Here is a 17,167-nt window from a genome sequence, read left to right as displayed (position 1 = left end):
ATCAGTTGGATAGTCATGGACTTTGCCATAAACCTTTGAGATATATACATACACACACACACACACAAACACACACACAAACTGCTGCATAGCTGAGACCAGTGGTTGGAAGCAGCTATCAGGGAGCTGGTCAGTTACACAATCGTTGCAGGACAATTTTTTAGGTAGCACTGGAGCAGCAGCAAATGTATCGGAATGTAGTGTGTCTTACAGTATTTAATGCTATTTTCGCTGCTTAGACACATTAATGAATAAGTCGGAGAACCCCTGGAATTTGGCAAACTGAAAAGAATTGCTATAATATACCATATGGAGTCATCATCTCATGTCATCCCCTAGGAGTTGCCCAAGAGTCCTTAATAAGTAATTTGTGATATTTTAGAAGGAATTTATCACTACATACTTGATAATGGCAATGAGTAGCATAGAAGAAGAAAGGAAAATATACCAATATTTTCTAAGTGGGCAGTGGAACTCAAAATATCATATTTGTTTGGATTTGGTCCTAAATTTTGTAATTGGATCCAGTTGTTGTATCATGCTCCCCGAGCTAGGGTGGTGGTCAATGGTATTCCCTCAAACTCCTTCCGTTTGGGAAGAGGAACTCGGCAGGGATGCCCCTTGTGCCCGTCTCTTTTTGCTCTGGCCATCAAAGCCCTGGCAATCAAGATTCGATCAGACAGACTGATTCAGGGCATACGCATAGCAGACCGGGTACATAGTAGATACCATCGGACTGTATGCGGATGACATGATCATATTCATGGAGGATGTAGAGCGGTCTTTGCCTCGGGTGGTTGACGTTATTGACGAATTCAGTAAATTTTCAGGACTTAGAATAAATTGGGACAAGTCTCATTTGATGCCTCTGTCCCTCAGCCCGATTTCTGGCCTGGAGGCTCTGTCTCCGCTGCCGCTGGTCTCTAGCTTTAAGTATCTGGGGATTATAATAAATCAAGATAGCCAACAGGACCTACAGTCTAACATTTACCCTTTATTGACATTGTCCAAAACTAAGTTCTCGTTATGGAGTAAGCTGCCTCTATCAGTCCCGGGCCGTGTCAATTTAAAAATGATCTTACTTCCCAAACTCCGTTATTTTCTCCAGCATAGTGCGGTTCCAGTTCCTAAATCCTTCTTCCCTTCCCTGAATTAGTTATTGTCTGGGTTCATCTGGGGCACCACACGACCTAAACTGAAGCTGACCACACTACACAGATCTAAGCGACAGGGGGGACTGGCTCTTCTGGATTTCTACTTATATTACCTGTCGGGCCAGATGAGGGCGCTGTCCTCGAGGATTTCAGGATCCGACCTTCCAAACTCAGAAATCCACCTTGCACATGCTGCTGGAACAAGGTGCTTACTTGGGTTTCTGGAACTGGATGAAACTGGCCCGTCTAGGATGCTGCCACTTCTCAGGTTGGTGCGACGGGTTTGGAGACAGGTTAAAAGGGTGGTGAATTTTTCGGACATTATCGCCGAGATGCCCTTATGGCAGAACACATATTTTCATATGCTACTAGAACACCCGTCCTCCATCTTTTGGAGCTCACATGGCGCACTCACTCTGAGTAATATCTATGAACAAAATGTTCTGTTATCCTTCGAGCAAATTCACTCCTGATTCAAAGTGGCTAGATGTCACTTCTTTAGATATCTGCAACTTAGATCAGCAATTCAACATCATTTGCAGAACAGGCCGGGAGCTAACCTTATATCCTCTTTTCCCTTAATTGGAATTCTGCGGTCCCAGGGCCCTAAAGGACTGATCTCATCTCTGTATACCCACTTACTGTCTATGGGAAATGGGTCCCATCCACTGGCGGTTAGAGGGAGGTGGGAACTGTTAGCCCCGAACATGCAGGAGGAGGACTGGGAGCAGATTCTTGAATCCCCAACTAAGGTATCACCCTCAGTTAATAACAGAATGACCCAATTATATATCATACATCAAGCGTATTTAACTCTTTCAAGGTTACACAAAATGCGACACCAGGCGACTCCTGACTGCCCGCGGTGTCATGGAGGGGATGCTGATTTCCTTCACATGATATGGGACTGCCCGGTGACTGCAACCTTTTGAAAGGAGGTTGTCTCGGTCTTGTCCTCCCTGCCTCTTTTTCCTATACCCCTTGAACCACTTCTTTGCCTGTTTGGGGTTCTGAACGAAGGGACATGGTCACACTATCACAAAATATTTCTACGGGAATCCCTTTTTATGGCCCGGAAACTCATAGCCATGCGGTGGATGGGCGGCTCTCCTCCTACGGTGCGAGCGTGGATAGAATTGGTGAACAAAATGCTCCCGTATGAGCGGACAGTATACCAGAACAGAGGATGTCCGGAGAAATTCAACCGGATATGGGAAATGTGGAATTCCTCCCCTTTGACTTTGACTGACTGAAAATAATATCTCCACATGTCTCTACCAGCACTGAATACAACAACACTGATTATAGAAGGGTACAAATTCAGAATGTGTGCGATAAAGTTATCAGCAGAGCCAGTTAATAGTTGTTTCCTGGTTCTTTGTTTGTTTGTAGAATTTATTATACACTCAAATGCAAGGTATTCAGCTTTTTCTTTGACCGTAAGACACTATAGCAGTTTTGAAGTGAACATCCGTTTAACAATATAGTGCTATGTCTACTTAGTGAGCCTACTTGAGCGACTCACAGCAAATTTATATGTGCATATTTTATGTGTCTTTTGCTTTGTATTTGATAAATGTTTTCTACTGTTTAATAAACGAATTTAAAAAAAAATAAATATCATATTTATTCTTTTCAGAATAGATTGCTGAAAAGTAATAGTGGCTACAAGTCAATCTCCCTGAACCAGTTAAAACTAGAAGAGTGAAAGAAATGGAAGAGAACTATTGAATAAACTCTACAAACATCATCTGCCATACCAGAACTGTGAAAGATTTTCCATTCATAAAATCCTACTCTAAGCCAAATTAAAAACCAATGGGGATAAAGAAAGAACTGAATGGGAGATATTGATGTGAAGGGAAACAACTCCACTATAACATGCTGCTGCATCTAAAGGTTCAGGTAGTCAGATTTGTAAAACAAGGCAACAATTATACGATGCGCTTTTTTAATAATGTAACTTACAGATTGCAATATTTGTTTAAAATACAAGATACTACTATGAAATGTATTATTTCTTTGCCAAGATTCAGTTCACAATATGTTTATGCTCATATTTAGAAGTTATCACCCATTCCCAGGGTCGTTCATTTGCAGATATGCGGCGGTACAACTGCTGGGACCAGTACAGATCCCATTAACAGGTCTTTGCAGAACCTTGTGTGAAAGAGTGGTGGGTTGGACACACACAGCACTGCCCCATTCTTCTTTCATGGGACTGTTGGAAAAAAACAGAGCATCGTACCCGGTTACTTCTACAGTCCATAGAGAATAAATGAAGCTGTGCTGCACATTTCATTCAGATGTTGCATTTCAGAGCAGAGTTATTTGGATTGGTAATCAGACTCCTTCCAATCAACAAGTTATCCCCTATTTATAAGTGAGAAATTCTAAAGATGGAAATTAAACCATAAAGTGCATTCTATACAGCTAGAAATGTATTCTCCACTGTACACTTATTTACTACAGGGTGGGCCAGAAGTATGGATCTGAAAGGGATACACCCTGATAAAATGGAGTGGTTGCTGATATCACCTATGGTTTGTGGCATATTATCACATGGGAGGGGCAAAACATTTGAGGCCGGGTGACGCCCATGGCGGCTTTGTTTTTGAATTCAACTTTACTTTTTTTTTATCAGGGTGTATCCATACTTATGGCCTACCCTGTATGTTACAAATATTTGTCAAACTTATACTAAAAAGGGTGTTATTTTGTCTGAAGGAAAAGAAGGAGAAGGAAGTGAAAGGAGAAAAAAGACGACAAAGGGAAGAAGAAGACGACAAAGGAAGAAGAAGAGGAAAGAAGAAGACAACAAAGGAAGAAGACAAAGAAAGAAGATGAAGACAACAACAACAACAACCACCACAACGGAAGAAGACGACAATGAAGGCAGAAGAAAACAAAAAAGATGATGTTATAAAGACATTGCATACAGATTGCATAAGCACCTCATACGGATGCTAGGTGAGGGAAAAAAAAAATTAAAAAAATAAATATATATATCAAGTCGTAAACTTGCATGGCACTAGCATGACTTGTGCATGACACTCATCCCGTTTTTCAGTATGAGAATTGTAGAGATTTTTATATACACAAGTGGGAGTGAGGCCTTGAGCCGCGACTGCATGAATGAAATATAGTGCAAAGGATACAAAGATGAAATCATCCATATAGCGTTTTTTCAAGTTTTCCACTATAGAATCTTCAGTAATTTTGGACAACAGGACCATATCATCCACTCCGCTGTGCTTGACATTGTGACTTTGCCAGTGGTATCTGTAATGTCCTTTGCTGCCCTGGAAATAGAAGAAAAACAGTCATTGAGAAAATAGCAATTCAACATGAAGCTCTGAATCACACATGCAGCAATTGTAATAGTTTTGAGTCAAACACTGGAAGGATGACCGGAGGAAAAAAAAAATGTATTAGTCTCTTTTTTTTAATGCTAGGCTTTTTTCTGGTTGAAAAAAAACAAAAAAAACAAAAAACAAAAAAAACTACTACATGAATTACATATGGTCCAAATTCTTCATTAGTTTTTTCTTATATGGACATAGAATTCTTGTGCAGCAAGTGTTACATAGAGTCCTATTTCATTCAAACAAGTCATATATACTCGTATACACCAGGATGGAGATGCTATTACATGTCGTAGCCAGATTGTATCATTCTGGGGGCAGCACTACATTTGGGTGACCAATAGTAATGAAATGCACAAATATTGTTTGTAATTTTCTTTAAAGGTTTTAAACTAAATATTGTAATAAACTTCTACATTTAGAGAGAATAAAAAATGCGACCATTTTTAACCCTAGAACGCATACCTGGGGACTCGCAGGCCTGCTAAGGCTACTTTCACACATCCGGATTTTTGCTCTGCGGCACAATACAGCGTTCTGCAGAAAAACCGCAACCGGCTTTTGTAACGCCGGTTGCGGGTTTTTTTGCATAGACTTACATTAGTGCCGTATTGTGCCGCAGGGGCTTGCGTTCGGTCCGGTTTTTGCCGCATGCGGCAGATTTAGCAGATGCCGCGGCCGGATCGAACGTTCCCTCAACGTTTTTTGCTCCGGCAAAAAACACCGCATCCGGCCGCTACGGCGCATTTTTCAATGCATACCTATGGAGGCCGGATGCGGCGCGATGCGGAAAAAACGCATCCGGTCGCCGCATGCGTTTTTTTCCACTGCGCATGCTCAGTAGCATGCCGCAACCAGAAAAAAACGGACGGGCCGCATGTAAAAACTTATGCAACGGATGCGGTGTTTTCGCCGCATCCGTTGCATAGTTTTCACAGCCGGATTGAGCCGCAGTGCTCAAACCGGATGTGTGAAAGTAGCCTTAGTTACTTGTTTTCTATGCTTGATTTCTATGGTTGCGTGTTCTAGGGTTAAACTGTGTATGTTCTTTAGACTAGGGCTGTTACGTCAGCAAAATCGTAATAGCCTAGCAGATGCTTGAGTGGTATATGGTATGGCTGGAGAAACTCAGTCTTTTAGTTCTTAGCTGTTACATCACTTGTAGTGAGTTGCCAGCTACTGTACAACACAACATGGCTTCATGTTAGTTAAAGTTCAATCTGTACATTTTTTTTTTTATTTTTTTTTATATAGCGCTAACATATTCCGCAGTGCTTTACATACATCAGGAACACTGTCGCCATCGGGGCTCACAATCTAAATTCCCTATCTGTATGTCTTTGGAGTGTGGGAGGAAACCGGAGGAAACCCACACAAACACGAGGAGAACATACAAACTCCTTTGCAGATGGTATCCTTGGTGGGATTCAAACCCAGGACTCCAGCGCTGCAAGACTGCAGTGCTAACCACTGAGCCACCGTGCCGCCCTGACACACTCTGTACATTCTGCATTGACCATGACAACCTCCGCACTGGTGTGATATACGACATTAGATTCACTTTTTAGAATACAACTTTAGGCTTTGTGCACATAAAGGGCCCAATTCATATAGATCGGAGTGGTTTACGCCCGTCTTGATGAGGGGGAGATGCTCGAGATTTACAAAGAAGTGCACTCTACCAAAAATGTAACTCCAGTCAGTTACGGGAGTGAGATTTTGGGGTGTATGGAATGCCACAGCTCATTACGAATAGAGATAAGTGGACCCAAACAGTCAAGTTCGGTGTTCGTACCGAATACAGACTTTACAAAAAAAACAAAAAAAACCCCCAAACTGCCCAATCAGTGACTTCCAATGAGGTTAGGGTCAAGTTTGGGTCCAGAACAGAACTTTATCTAAAGTCTGGCTGAATCCACTGAACCTAAATTTCCATGGGTCCAGTCATCTCTAGTCTCAAATTAAATAAGCTGTTGCCTCCCATCTCTGCCATAACCCTTCCTGCCCCAGCAAGGCCAAATTTTGTTGGAGCTGGGAGAAAATTGGAGTGAAAACATCACAAGTTGCAAAATTTAAGCACAACTCTGAGTTGCACCAAAATATGGCGACTTTTCAGAGCTTTTATTCCAGGAGTCCTTTTGTGGAGTTTTTTTAGGATGATTTGAGGAGTTTCCTTTTTAAAAATTCATTGAAAAACACTTATATGCATGTAGTGTTAAAGTAAAAAAATAAAATAAAAAAAAAAAAAGATTTCTACAGCTCATTAGATACTTAAATCTTGGAAACTGTCTCAGTTATTAAATAGCGGTTCAGAAAAATGAGCCAAGAGGGTGATAATTTGCCGTGTAATGATTGTGATGATGCGGTGAATCCTGCACTATTCCTATGAGGAGCCCTTTAGGTTCTCTAATGTAACAACTCTGCTCTGAAGTATCAAGTCAAGTATCACTATACTCCAGGCTTCTTTACAAAGTTAATAGAATTTATGTAACTTTTACTTTGAAAAATTATTTCACTTTTTTTTTTTTATAAAACGTCATTGTATTTGCTACTTTTGAAAATAGTCTTTCACAGATATCCTACTCGATATACGATTTGTCCTGAGGAAGAAGCCATAAGGCTTTGAAACGCGTAGACAAATAAAATCATTCTCTCTACATGGATCCTCCTTTCTACGGCAGCGCAGTTTATTAACCCTTTTCGCTCCATATTTGAACTAGATATCCTACTCTATAAAGGCAAATAGATCTGCAGAACAACTGCTAATACAAATTGAAACAGCAGAGAAATGTACTCTTCAGATAGAAATATTTTGTATCCAATGAAGTGCAAAAATACTGTTCAGCAAGGTTATATACAAAAAGTAATTCACTTTGGTGTATACTGCATCTATAGGAGAAGTTCCCCGCTGCAGTGTCTCACCAAGTAGTCACCCGCACACCTGTGTAACGTTTCAGGGGTAAAGTCCCCCTACTATGGGATTTTAGAGTGTGAGACCACTCTGACACACTGAATTAGATTTACTGTGCTAGTTGCGGTTTTCTTTTAAATGAGAAGCTCTATTTGCCACCATGATTACAAAACTACACAGAAAGATTATGTACAATTTTTATTATTATTATTATTATAGCAACATTAATTCCATGGCGCTTTACAAGTGAAAAAGATATGCATAAAAACTAGTACAACAATCATTAACAGTACAAAACAGACTGGTACAGGAGGAGAGAAGACCCTGCCCGCGAGGGCTCACAGTCTACAGGGAATGGGTGATGGATCTATAATTCCTTCCATCAGTTAATCTATTGAGTGTACAACAAGGACCAATATAAGCAAATAAACATACATACATAGTTGAGCAAAAAGATTCACAGGAACCTGGGTCAGTAGCCATGCTGATAGTCTGTGGCCGCATGACCATAGCCCTGTCGGCCCCCTCCTACTTGCCAGCATCCTTGGCGCCTCTTGATTAGTAGACTCTGTATGACGCCATGTGCTTTATGCCGCAATGTTGACATTGCGCTGGGTCTACTAAATCAGAAGAGGCATCGGGAATGCCGACAGGCAGGAGGATGTCTGCTGGGCCCTGGACTAGTGGCCACGGACTATTGACTTTGCTGCACCAGGGTTATGCAAATCTTTTTGAGAAACACAATTATTAGCTACTATGTGTATAGTGATCAATCATATCCTAGAGAGTGATGACATCCATTTAAACGGGAGCTTGGGAATAGATCCATGCTCTCCGATCTATGGGCAGGATGAATCAGACACAGACTGCGTTATTATAGAAATAAATGTTTCAGTCTGAGATGCTGCAGCGGCTCAGAGAAAACAGTCTGAAAAGTCGATCTAGGACTATGTATCTTGGATGGCGGCTTTTGCTGCACAGCTTCCCTATACTCAGGCCTATCGCTCTACACAAATAGGGAGAAACGTGTCAGTGACGTTACATTTGCAGCACTTTATATCATTACGTAATAAACAATTCTGAAATTCACCAACTCAAATACATGCAGCTTTCCAAAAGTATAGCCTGCCTGGACCTAGGAGATGTGTTTTGTTTTTGTTTTTAAGCAAACTGAAAATCAAGTTTATGTCATGATTTCCATGTAATAAACAGACTTTGCGCCTAATTTGAAGCAGAAAAGTTCCAATTCATGTACTCGTATACGTATCCTCTTTGAATGCACTCTGGCCTTAGCACCACATCAGTGTGACAGGTACTGGAGAAAACCACGTTTCAGTGAAATAAAATGAATTTCTACACTCACGTTCTCCAGCACTGCTGTCTCTACTGCTGCTGTCACTTGCTTCCGAGCCCCGCTCATTATGCTCATCGCATATTCACTGCCCCGAGGACCGGAAGCAGCAGTGCGGGAGTCATAAACACCACGAACAGCAACACCAGGGACAAGTGAGCATAAAGTTCCTGTTCTCCGTCTATTATCACGGATAGCACACGTAGAACACTCGTGCCAAAATCACGGCACACGGAGGGCCATACGCTCCTTTTACACGTCCACGCAAAACGTGTGTGGTTTTTCACGGATGTGTGAAAGGGGCCTTAGAAAGATTTCTAAATGTCAATTAAAACGGATATTGCCATAATACAACAGGGAGACTGTTATTTGAACAGTGGCTTTTGCAAAGCAAACAGAGCATGTCCCTTTAAGGTTTATTCTTATTTTTTAAATTGGGTTTATGATAATTAAAAAAGGTGACATTGAAAACAATTTTATCAATGTAACCAGTGACTTCACTTTCCACTTAGTAATTCAGTTGTGAACTAAATAATTGGTGATAATTGACTGCAAAGTTGTGAAACCAATTAACAGGTAACTATAGAAAGCATGTGCTTTGTAATAGTGTTGTGTTTAATGATGTGTACTTTTTAAAGATTAACCCATCAACAACCCATCCTCTCCTAAACCAATATCATAACTTAAAGCACCACTCCAGAGATTTTTCGGGGGAGGGGGGGGGGGGGGGTCATGGTTGGTTTCAGTGCTGTAGTGGTCCTTTAAAGTGTAAGTCCCCTTCCCCTAGCATTATAGTTACCTTCCAGTGTTTTCATACTTTTTCGGTGCCGCTCCGGTCCCGCAGCACTATCTTCTGACTGTAATTTGAATGGCCAGAAGTCAGAAGTTGCGTCACAAGCTCCAATGCAGCTCTATAAAAGCCAGAACGAGGATCTCAGAGATGTATTGATTTGTGACCTCAGGTGTGCTCCATGAAACACGAGCTACCAGCAGGTCACAAATCGCCGGAGACTGACTGGAGAGACGTTGGAAAACTATGAAGACGGTAAAAGGTGAGTATAACACAGGCAGAACGGGACTTGCATTTAAACCATCACTCCAAGAGGGGAAATAGAAAAAAATAAAAAATAAAACCACTGGAGAGGTGATTTAATATTGACACTGTTAAGATCTATGGGCGAACACAGATCTTTCTGAAAATCTGCCCCCAGAGCTTATGGTGTTACCATTGTGAAACATGTAGATCAAGAGAGCAGGCCATCGGTCATTACATGTCTCATAATGGTAACTCCCCCTTCCATTTAAAACAAACTCTGAAGGCTGATTCTTGGGGAGATCCTCTTAGCTCATCTAGTCATAAGCTCCCAATGCAAGTCTATGAGAGCCAGATCAACGATCTTATGGAGATATATTGAGTTGTGACCTCTGGAGCGCTCCATGAAACACTGGAACTGCTGGCAGGTCAAAAATTCCTGGAGACAGACTGGAGCGTTGGCGATGGAAGATGAAACAGTCAGAAAATGAGTATTAGACAGGTGTCAGGGGACTTAGGTTTAAAGATCAACTCCAGCAATGCAATAATAATTAAAAAAAAAACAAATGGTGGAGTGGTGCGTTAGAAATACATATGTGGCACATAAAGGAACTTCTTATAATGCAGTAATATGTTTTATACTGTGTTAGAAATCTGGCTTGTGGTATATAAATTAGCCAGGACAATTCCCTCAGATCTCGTAATCACATCCAGGAGATTATAACATCCACTACAAAGGCTAGGGCTACACGAGCAATCAGAAATGCCGTCACTCAGGTGATTTGCGGTTACAGGTGGAGGATTCCAGCTGTGGCTAACCTGAGTGACGTCACCACTGATTGCGCGGCTCACTTCAGTCTCTGCTTGAACCTCACAGTGAGCATTGTTGATCTTAGGGAGATCAACATATCCACTGCGGAGACACCATCACGTGTTTCTTAACGCAGTGATTCTAGAGCATTGCCCCCTGGGAAGTATGCAAATCAGAAAGCCGCGGAGACACCATCACGTGTTTCTCAACGCTGGCAGGAAACTAGCCAGGTCTTTCACCGGGAAGGAACAACCACGGGAAGGGCAGTCTCCAGTCAAGGAGACCACCTATACCAAACATGGTATCCATCCACAGACAGCCGTTTTGGGGTATTTGCCCCTCATCAGTGTGGAGTAGGAATCTGGCTAGTGGGGGCAATGCCTAGTAAAAGACTACTTAAGCAAGCATTGTTGACCTTAGGGAGATCAACATATCCACTGCGGAAACACCATCACGTGTTTCTCAACGCAGTGATTCTAGAGCATTGCCCCCTGGGAAGTATGCAAATCAGAAAGCCGCAGAGACACCATCACGTGTTTCTCAACACTGGCAGGAAACTAGCCAGGTCTTTCACCGGGAAGGAACAACCACGGGAAGGGCAGTCTCCAGTCAATGAGACCACCTATACCAAACATGGTATCCATCCACAGACAGCCGTTTCGGGGTATTTGCCTCTCATCAGTGTGGAGTAGGAATCTGGCTAGTGGGGGCAATGCCTAGTAACAGACTACTTAAGCAAGCATTGTTGACCTTAGGGAGATCAACATATCCACTGCGGAGACACCATCACGTGTTTCTCAACGCAGTGATTCTAGAGCATTGCCCCCTGGGAAGTATGCAAATCAGAAAGTTTCTGCTTTTCTGCCAGCGTTGAGAAACACGTGATGGTGTCTCCGCGGCTTTCTGATTTGCATACTTCCCAGGGGGCAATGCTCTAGAATCACTGCGTTGAGAAACACGTGATGGTGTCTCCGCAGTGGATATGTTGATCTCCCTAAGGTCAACAATGCTTGCTTAAGTAGTCTTTTACTAGGCATTGCCCCCACTAGCCAGATTCCTACTCCACACTGATGAGGGGCAAATACCCCGAAACGGCTGTCTGTAGATGGATACCATGTTTTGTATAGGTGGTCTCCTTGACTGGAGACTGTCCTTCCCGTGGTTGTTCCTTCCCGGTGAAAGACCTGGCTAGTTTCCTGCCAGCGTTGAGAAACACGTGATGGTGTCTCCGCGGCTTTCTGATTTGAACCTCACAGTGGGCAGTCATGGCGCTCGCTGTGAGCTTCAGATATAGCAGTGCTGGAAGCATCGTGGGACCTGGTGTGGATTATGTCGGACCTACAGGGGTTTTTTGGAGTTAATAAAAAAGTGGTGAAAGAGGGTGCTTTTTTGTCTTTTATTCCAAATAAAGGATTTTTTTGGTGTTTGTGTTTATTCACTTTCACTTACAGATTAGTGATGAGGGGGTCTCAGATGTCCCCCATTACCAATCTAGGGTTTAGTGGCAGCTGTAGGCCATGATTAACTCATTATCCTGATTTTCATTTCACCAGGGCAATTGGGAAGATGCGGCAATTCCGGACAGCTGGAGGCTGATATTTTTAGGCTAGGGGGCACCCAATAACCATGGGTATCCCCAGCCTGAGATTACCAGCCCCCAGCTGTCGGGCTTTATCTGTGCTGTGTATCATAATATGGGGGGGATCCTACGCAAATTTGTATTTTACTGTACGATATAGACCCGCCCATCAGCCTCTGATTAGAAGCCTCAGCATGGGGGTTCATCTGACTGAAACCAATCAAAGATGCCGGTAGGTGGGAAAAGCAGTGAATATGTATGAGCCTAATGAGCGGCCCGGGAAGAAGAATGAGAGGCCGTGGGAGCAGTGTGACAGATGCTCCTGTGATCAGTGACTATGAAGCGCTTGCTCCTACCCCTTTGCGCCGGATTCTGGTCCCCATAGACTTTATATGGGGACCGGCATCTGGCCAGACACCAGGGATCAATCCCCTGGCGATCTCCAGATAGCGGGGGATTGATCTGTCAGTCCATCGCAACGCAGGGACTAAACGCAAAAAGGATTGACATGCTGCATCTTGGCTGTGTCTTCAAAAACGCAGCCAAAAAAAGATTCAATGTGCGATAGAAATAGAAATAGAAATCTCAGACTTTTCTGGGGAAAGAAAATGCATGCATTTGGGTGCATCTTTGTGACCTTAAAACGCACCAAAAACGTAGTAAAAAATGCAGTGTGCGGACATAGCCTAAAAAGGTCAGGACAAAAATGGACAAAGAATTGACATGCTGCTTTTCTTGCAGCACCCAAAACTGCAAGGACAAAAGAAGCATCGTGTGCACGGCATTTCTGAATTTTCATAGACTTTGCATTTTCTTAGACTCGCTTGTAACAGGGTTGGTGCCTCAGGATTGGAGGATTTCTGATGTGGTATCGATATTTAAGAAAGGTAAGAGGCTGGATCCAGGCAACTACCGTCCAGTAAGCCTGACATCAGTAGTATGCAGATTTTTTAGGGCATTTTAAGGGATGACATGCAAAAATATATTGCAGAAAATAATATAATAACTGACAGACAGCATGGATTCATGAAAGATAAGTTGTGTCTAACAAACCTGTTGGGGTTCTAGGAGAAGGTACGTGCAATTCTGGATATTGGTAATGCAGCTGATGTGATTTATTTGGACTTTGCAAAGGCATTTGATACTGTACCACATAATAGCCTTATACTAAAGCTCCAGAAGCAAGGACTAGGGGAAACTATATGCAACAGGGTAAGAAATTGGCTAAAAGATAGAAAACTAAGAGTAGTCATAAATGGTACATTCTCTAAATGGACTATAGTCAGCAGTGGGGTACCGCAGGGATCTGTGCTAGGACCAATTCTTTTTAATCTCTTTATTAATGACCTTGTGGATGGGATTGATAGTAAAGTGTCAGTCTTTGCTGATGACACCAAACTATGTAGGATATTTAAAACTGACCTTGATAGTACAATATTACAAAACGATCTGGATAAGATGTCAGAATGGGCAGATACTTGGCAAATGAGATTTAATGTTGATAAATGTAAAGTAATGCACCTAGGACGGAGTAATCCTACAGCTGCGTATACATTAAATGGAAGTAAACTCGGGACTACAGAACAGGAGAAGGACTTGGGTATTCTCATTACAAATAAGCTGAGCAGCAGCACTCAATGTCAAATAGCAGCTGCTAAAGCAAACAAGATTTTAGGGTGTATAAAAAGAGATTAGATCCCGTGATCCCAACTTATTGTTACCCCTCTATAAATCACTTGTAAGGCCACATGTGGAATATGGGATCCAGTTTTGGGCTCCACATTTTAAAAAGGACAATCAGAAGTTAGAGTCAGTTCAAAGGCGGCTAACTAGACTACTACAAGGGATGGAAGGCCTCCCATATGATGAGGTTGAAAAAGTTAGATTTGTTCAGCTTAGAAAAAAGACGTCTCAGAGGAGATCTCATTTATATGTATAAGTACATGTGTGGTCAATATAAAGGACTGGCACATGACTTATTTCTTCCAAAGACAGTACTAAGGACTAGAGGGCATTTACTGCGAGTGGAAGAAAAGCGATTCCAGCAGCTAAATAGGAAAGGGTTCTTTACAGTTAGAGCAGTCAGACTGTGGAATACACTACCACAAAAGGTAGTAATGGCGGATACTATAACAGCTTTTAAAAAAGGGCTGGATGATTTCCTCATTACACACAACATTGTTGGTTATAAATGACTTAATGACCAAATGTAGAACTGGTGGAGGAAGGTTGAACTAGATGCACCTAGGTTTTTTTTTCAACCTATGGAATTATGTAACTATGTAACTTTAAGGGCTAGGACACACAGCGAGTAAAATGGCAAAAAATTGCATTCCACTTGGACACATTACTCTATGGGGCCGTTCTCATCTGCGATTATTTTCTCAGCCCTAATTGGACCAAGAAACAGTTGTAGCATGCTGCAGGTAGAATCCGATCCATATTCACTCGCACCCATATAAGTCTGAGTATGAGTGAAACATCGCACTGCACTCAGATGACACCAGAGTGCAGTGTGATAATCGCTTCAGCTAGCAATGGAGGAGATAGGGAGATTAATCCCTGCCTCTCCTCCGCAGCTGTGCTCTGATCGCAGGATCGGATCACAGTTGCATGACACTTGGCTTACACTCGCAGCACAGTGGGAGCCGAGGGTCATTAGCATATCGCATCCGATGCACTCACATCGTATGCCCTACACTTGTGTGGTCCCAGCCTAAAAGTACAGTTTAGCTCTTTTAAAGTACTATTCCAACATTTGTAGCACAGATATTTCCATTTCCAACACTGACTAATGTGAAACGGTTATCCAGTTTCTGAACGAAATAAATTATTTAAATAGCCAAACAAAAAAAAACAAACCACAACACAACACAACTGACCTATCTAATCCCCTGCTGATCCAAGTTGCCCATTTTCTTGACTGCTGCAGTTTGTAATTTGCCGGCCAGTCAAAGACCAGGGGGGCGCAGGAGCATCTGACTGGGTCAGTGCAAAATTGAAGAGGTGGTTATTTTTTTCTTATTCATGTTATAGTATTTACTGCTGTGTTTTGTTTTTTTTATATATTTATTTTATTTAGAAACCACACGATCCCTTTTAACCTAAACCTGACGTCATCACTTTTTAAAGGTGAGGATTAGTATTTTTTTTTTTTTACATCCCATCTAAGATCTAGTAGATATTTTGTAACTGTATCCAGTATTACAGCTACAGAACTCTACATATCTTAGAGGCTATAAAAAGGAATAGTGGTGAATCTAGTCTGGAATAATGAAACCAGTATAAATTCTACCTCTTATGGGCAAGGAATGTGTTCAGAAACGTGCTATATAGCTGGGCGCACATGTGGGGCAGATGTCAACTTTCTGGTACACGGCTCCAGACTGGTGATGTGGCTTTTTGTCATTTTTAATGCCTAAAAGACCTTTTTACCAAAAAAAGGAAGAAAAATGCTATAGTAATTCAACTCTTCAATACATTTCCTATTTTAACAGTAGTTTCCTGCATTTCTGTAGCTCAGGAATGTGTGGAATTCGGAGCACCAGGCAGCGCTTTTACATGTACGGCCCTTCTGCCCACAATATGATATTGGATTGTTCTTAGAAGAAAATACATTTATTATCTGATCCTTATATAAAGCAGTAAAACTGACAAATATAGTAAAATGGAAGGTAATTAAACAGACAAAATAGATATAAATAAAATTCAATAAAGATTCATTAAATACAATATCAACCGAGAAATGAATCTTCTGTTACCCTCATGTTAGGCATCTTTTATTAGGAGACAGGAACATTTATTCTTGAACAAAAAAAATAAAAACATTTATTCAAATATATTCATGTCATCACATTCTGGAATATTAACATTTTGTGCTAATCCCATTACTGGTTCACATGCACACTTTCTTATCTGATCTGCTATTCTCCTGGTGCAGAACCAGTCCTATTGTGGTGGGTACATGACATATTTCTAATGGTTTAAAATGACCTGCTTAAATGTATTATTCTCTAAGTACTGCTACATTTACCCCCAAAAGAAAGCAGACACCCCCCAAAAGAATCGCACATATGAGATCCCAAACAATTAGAGTTAGCAAGTGAATGGGCTCTCACTTACAACTCTGCATCGCTGTCAGGTCCCCTTGTGTTCTAGAATGGCTCTCCCTGGTGGCTGGAAGCAGTATTAGTCGCGTGGAGTAATACCAGATCTATTTGTGAGAGCTGTAGAGCTATGCAGCTGGAATGACAAGTGATCCAACAGCGACGTAGATCTCTGTGTGAGAGCCCATTCACCATTGGCCCTTGCCAACTGTAATTGTTTGGGGTCTGGCAAGTGTCATTTTTTTTTTTCGGGGGTGTCTGCTTTGCTTGATGAAAAGTCCTGCTGCTGTATTCTTTAACTTTTTTAGCTCCTTGGACATTTCCTTATAGAACTGCAATTAGGGCTTATTTTTGGAGTGGGGCTTATATTTTACGCATACATAAAAAAGCCCAAAAAAATCAATCTAGGGCTTATTTTTTGGGTAGGTCTTATTTTCAGGGAAACAGTATTGATTACAAAATTAACTTTGTTCTTGGGAAAAACCCTTTAAATCCAGTATTGTGCTCTTTTTGCTATAGTTAAAGGCCATCTATATCCTTAAGCTAATAAAACTAACCATAGAACAAACTGAATATGCTCAAGAAACTGTCTGAAAGGGCATGTAACAATGTTTGAAGACATACCCAAGGAAAGCAGAGTAGATACCTTCCCGATTGCTGGGTGTGTGGCTGCTGGGACCCAAAATATTTCTGAGAACGGTGCTTTGAAGAGTTCTGTATGAGTGGAGCAGAGGTTGCACAATGCAGACCTCCATTTCATTCATTCTTTATGGGAGTGACAGAGATATATGAGCATTGTTATTCAGCTTTTTCCAGTATTTCCATAAAGATGATATCGGGAATGTGCACTTCTGCTC

General features: G+C 41.7%; 1 protein-coding gene across 1 annotated transcript in view; it reads right to left on the bottom strand.

Moving 5' to 3' along the window:
* Positions 1-17,167, bottom strand: part of MYO1E (myosin IE) — a 225,348-nt gene that overhangs the window by 115,284 nt on the left and 92,897 nt on the right. The window contains exon 2 of the mRNA XM_075345717.1: positions 4,313-4,456. Coding sequence (XP_075201832.1) covers positions 4,313-4,456 — 144 coding nt within the window. The remainder of the gene's footprint in view (positions 1-4,312; positions 4,457-17,167) is intronic.

This window comes from Anomaloglossus baeobatrachus, chromosome 4, assembly GCF_048569485.1.
Source record: "Anomaloglossus baeobatrachus isolate aAnoBae1 chromosome 4, aAnoBae1.hap1, whole genome shotgun sequence".
In the NCBI taxonomy this organism is placed as follows: Eukaryota; Metazoa; Chordata; class Amphibia; order Anura; family Aromobatidae; genus Anomaloglossus; species Anomaloglossus baeobatrachus.
Note: the sequence above shows the minus strand (reverse complement) of the source record. Positions and strands in the feature narration are given on the sequence as shown.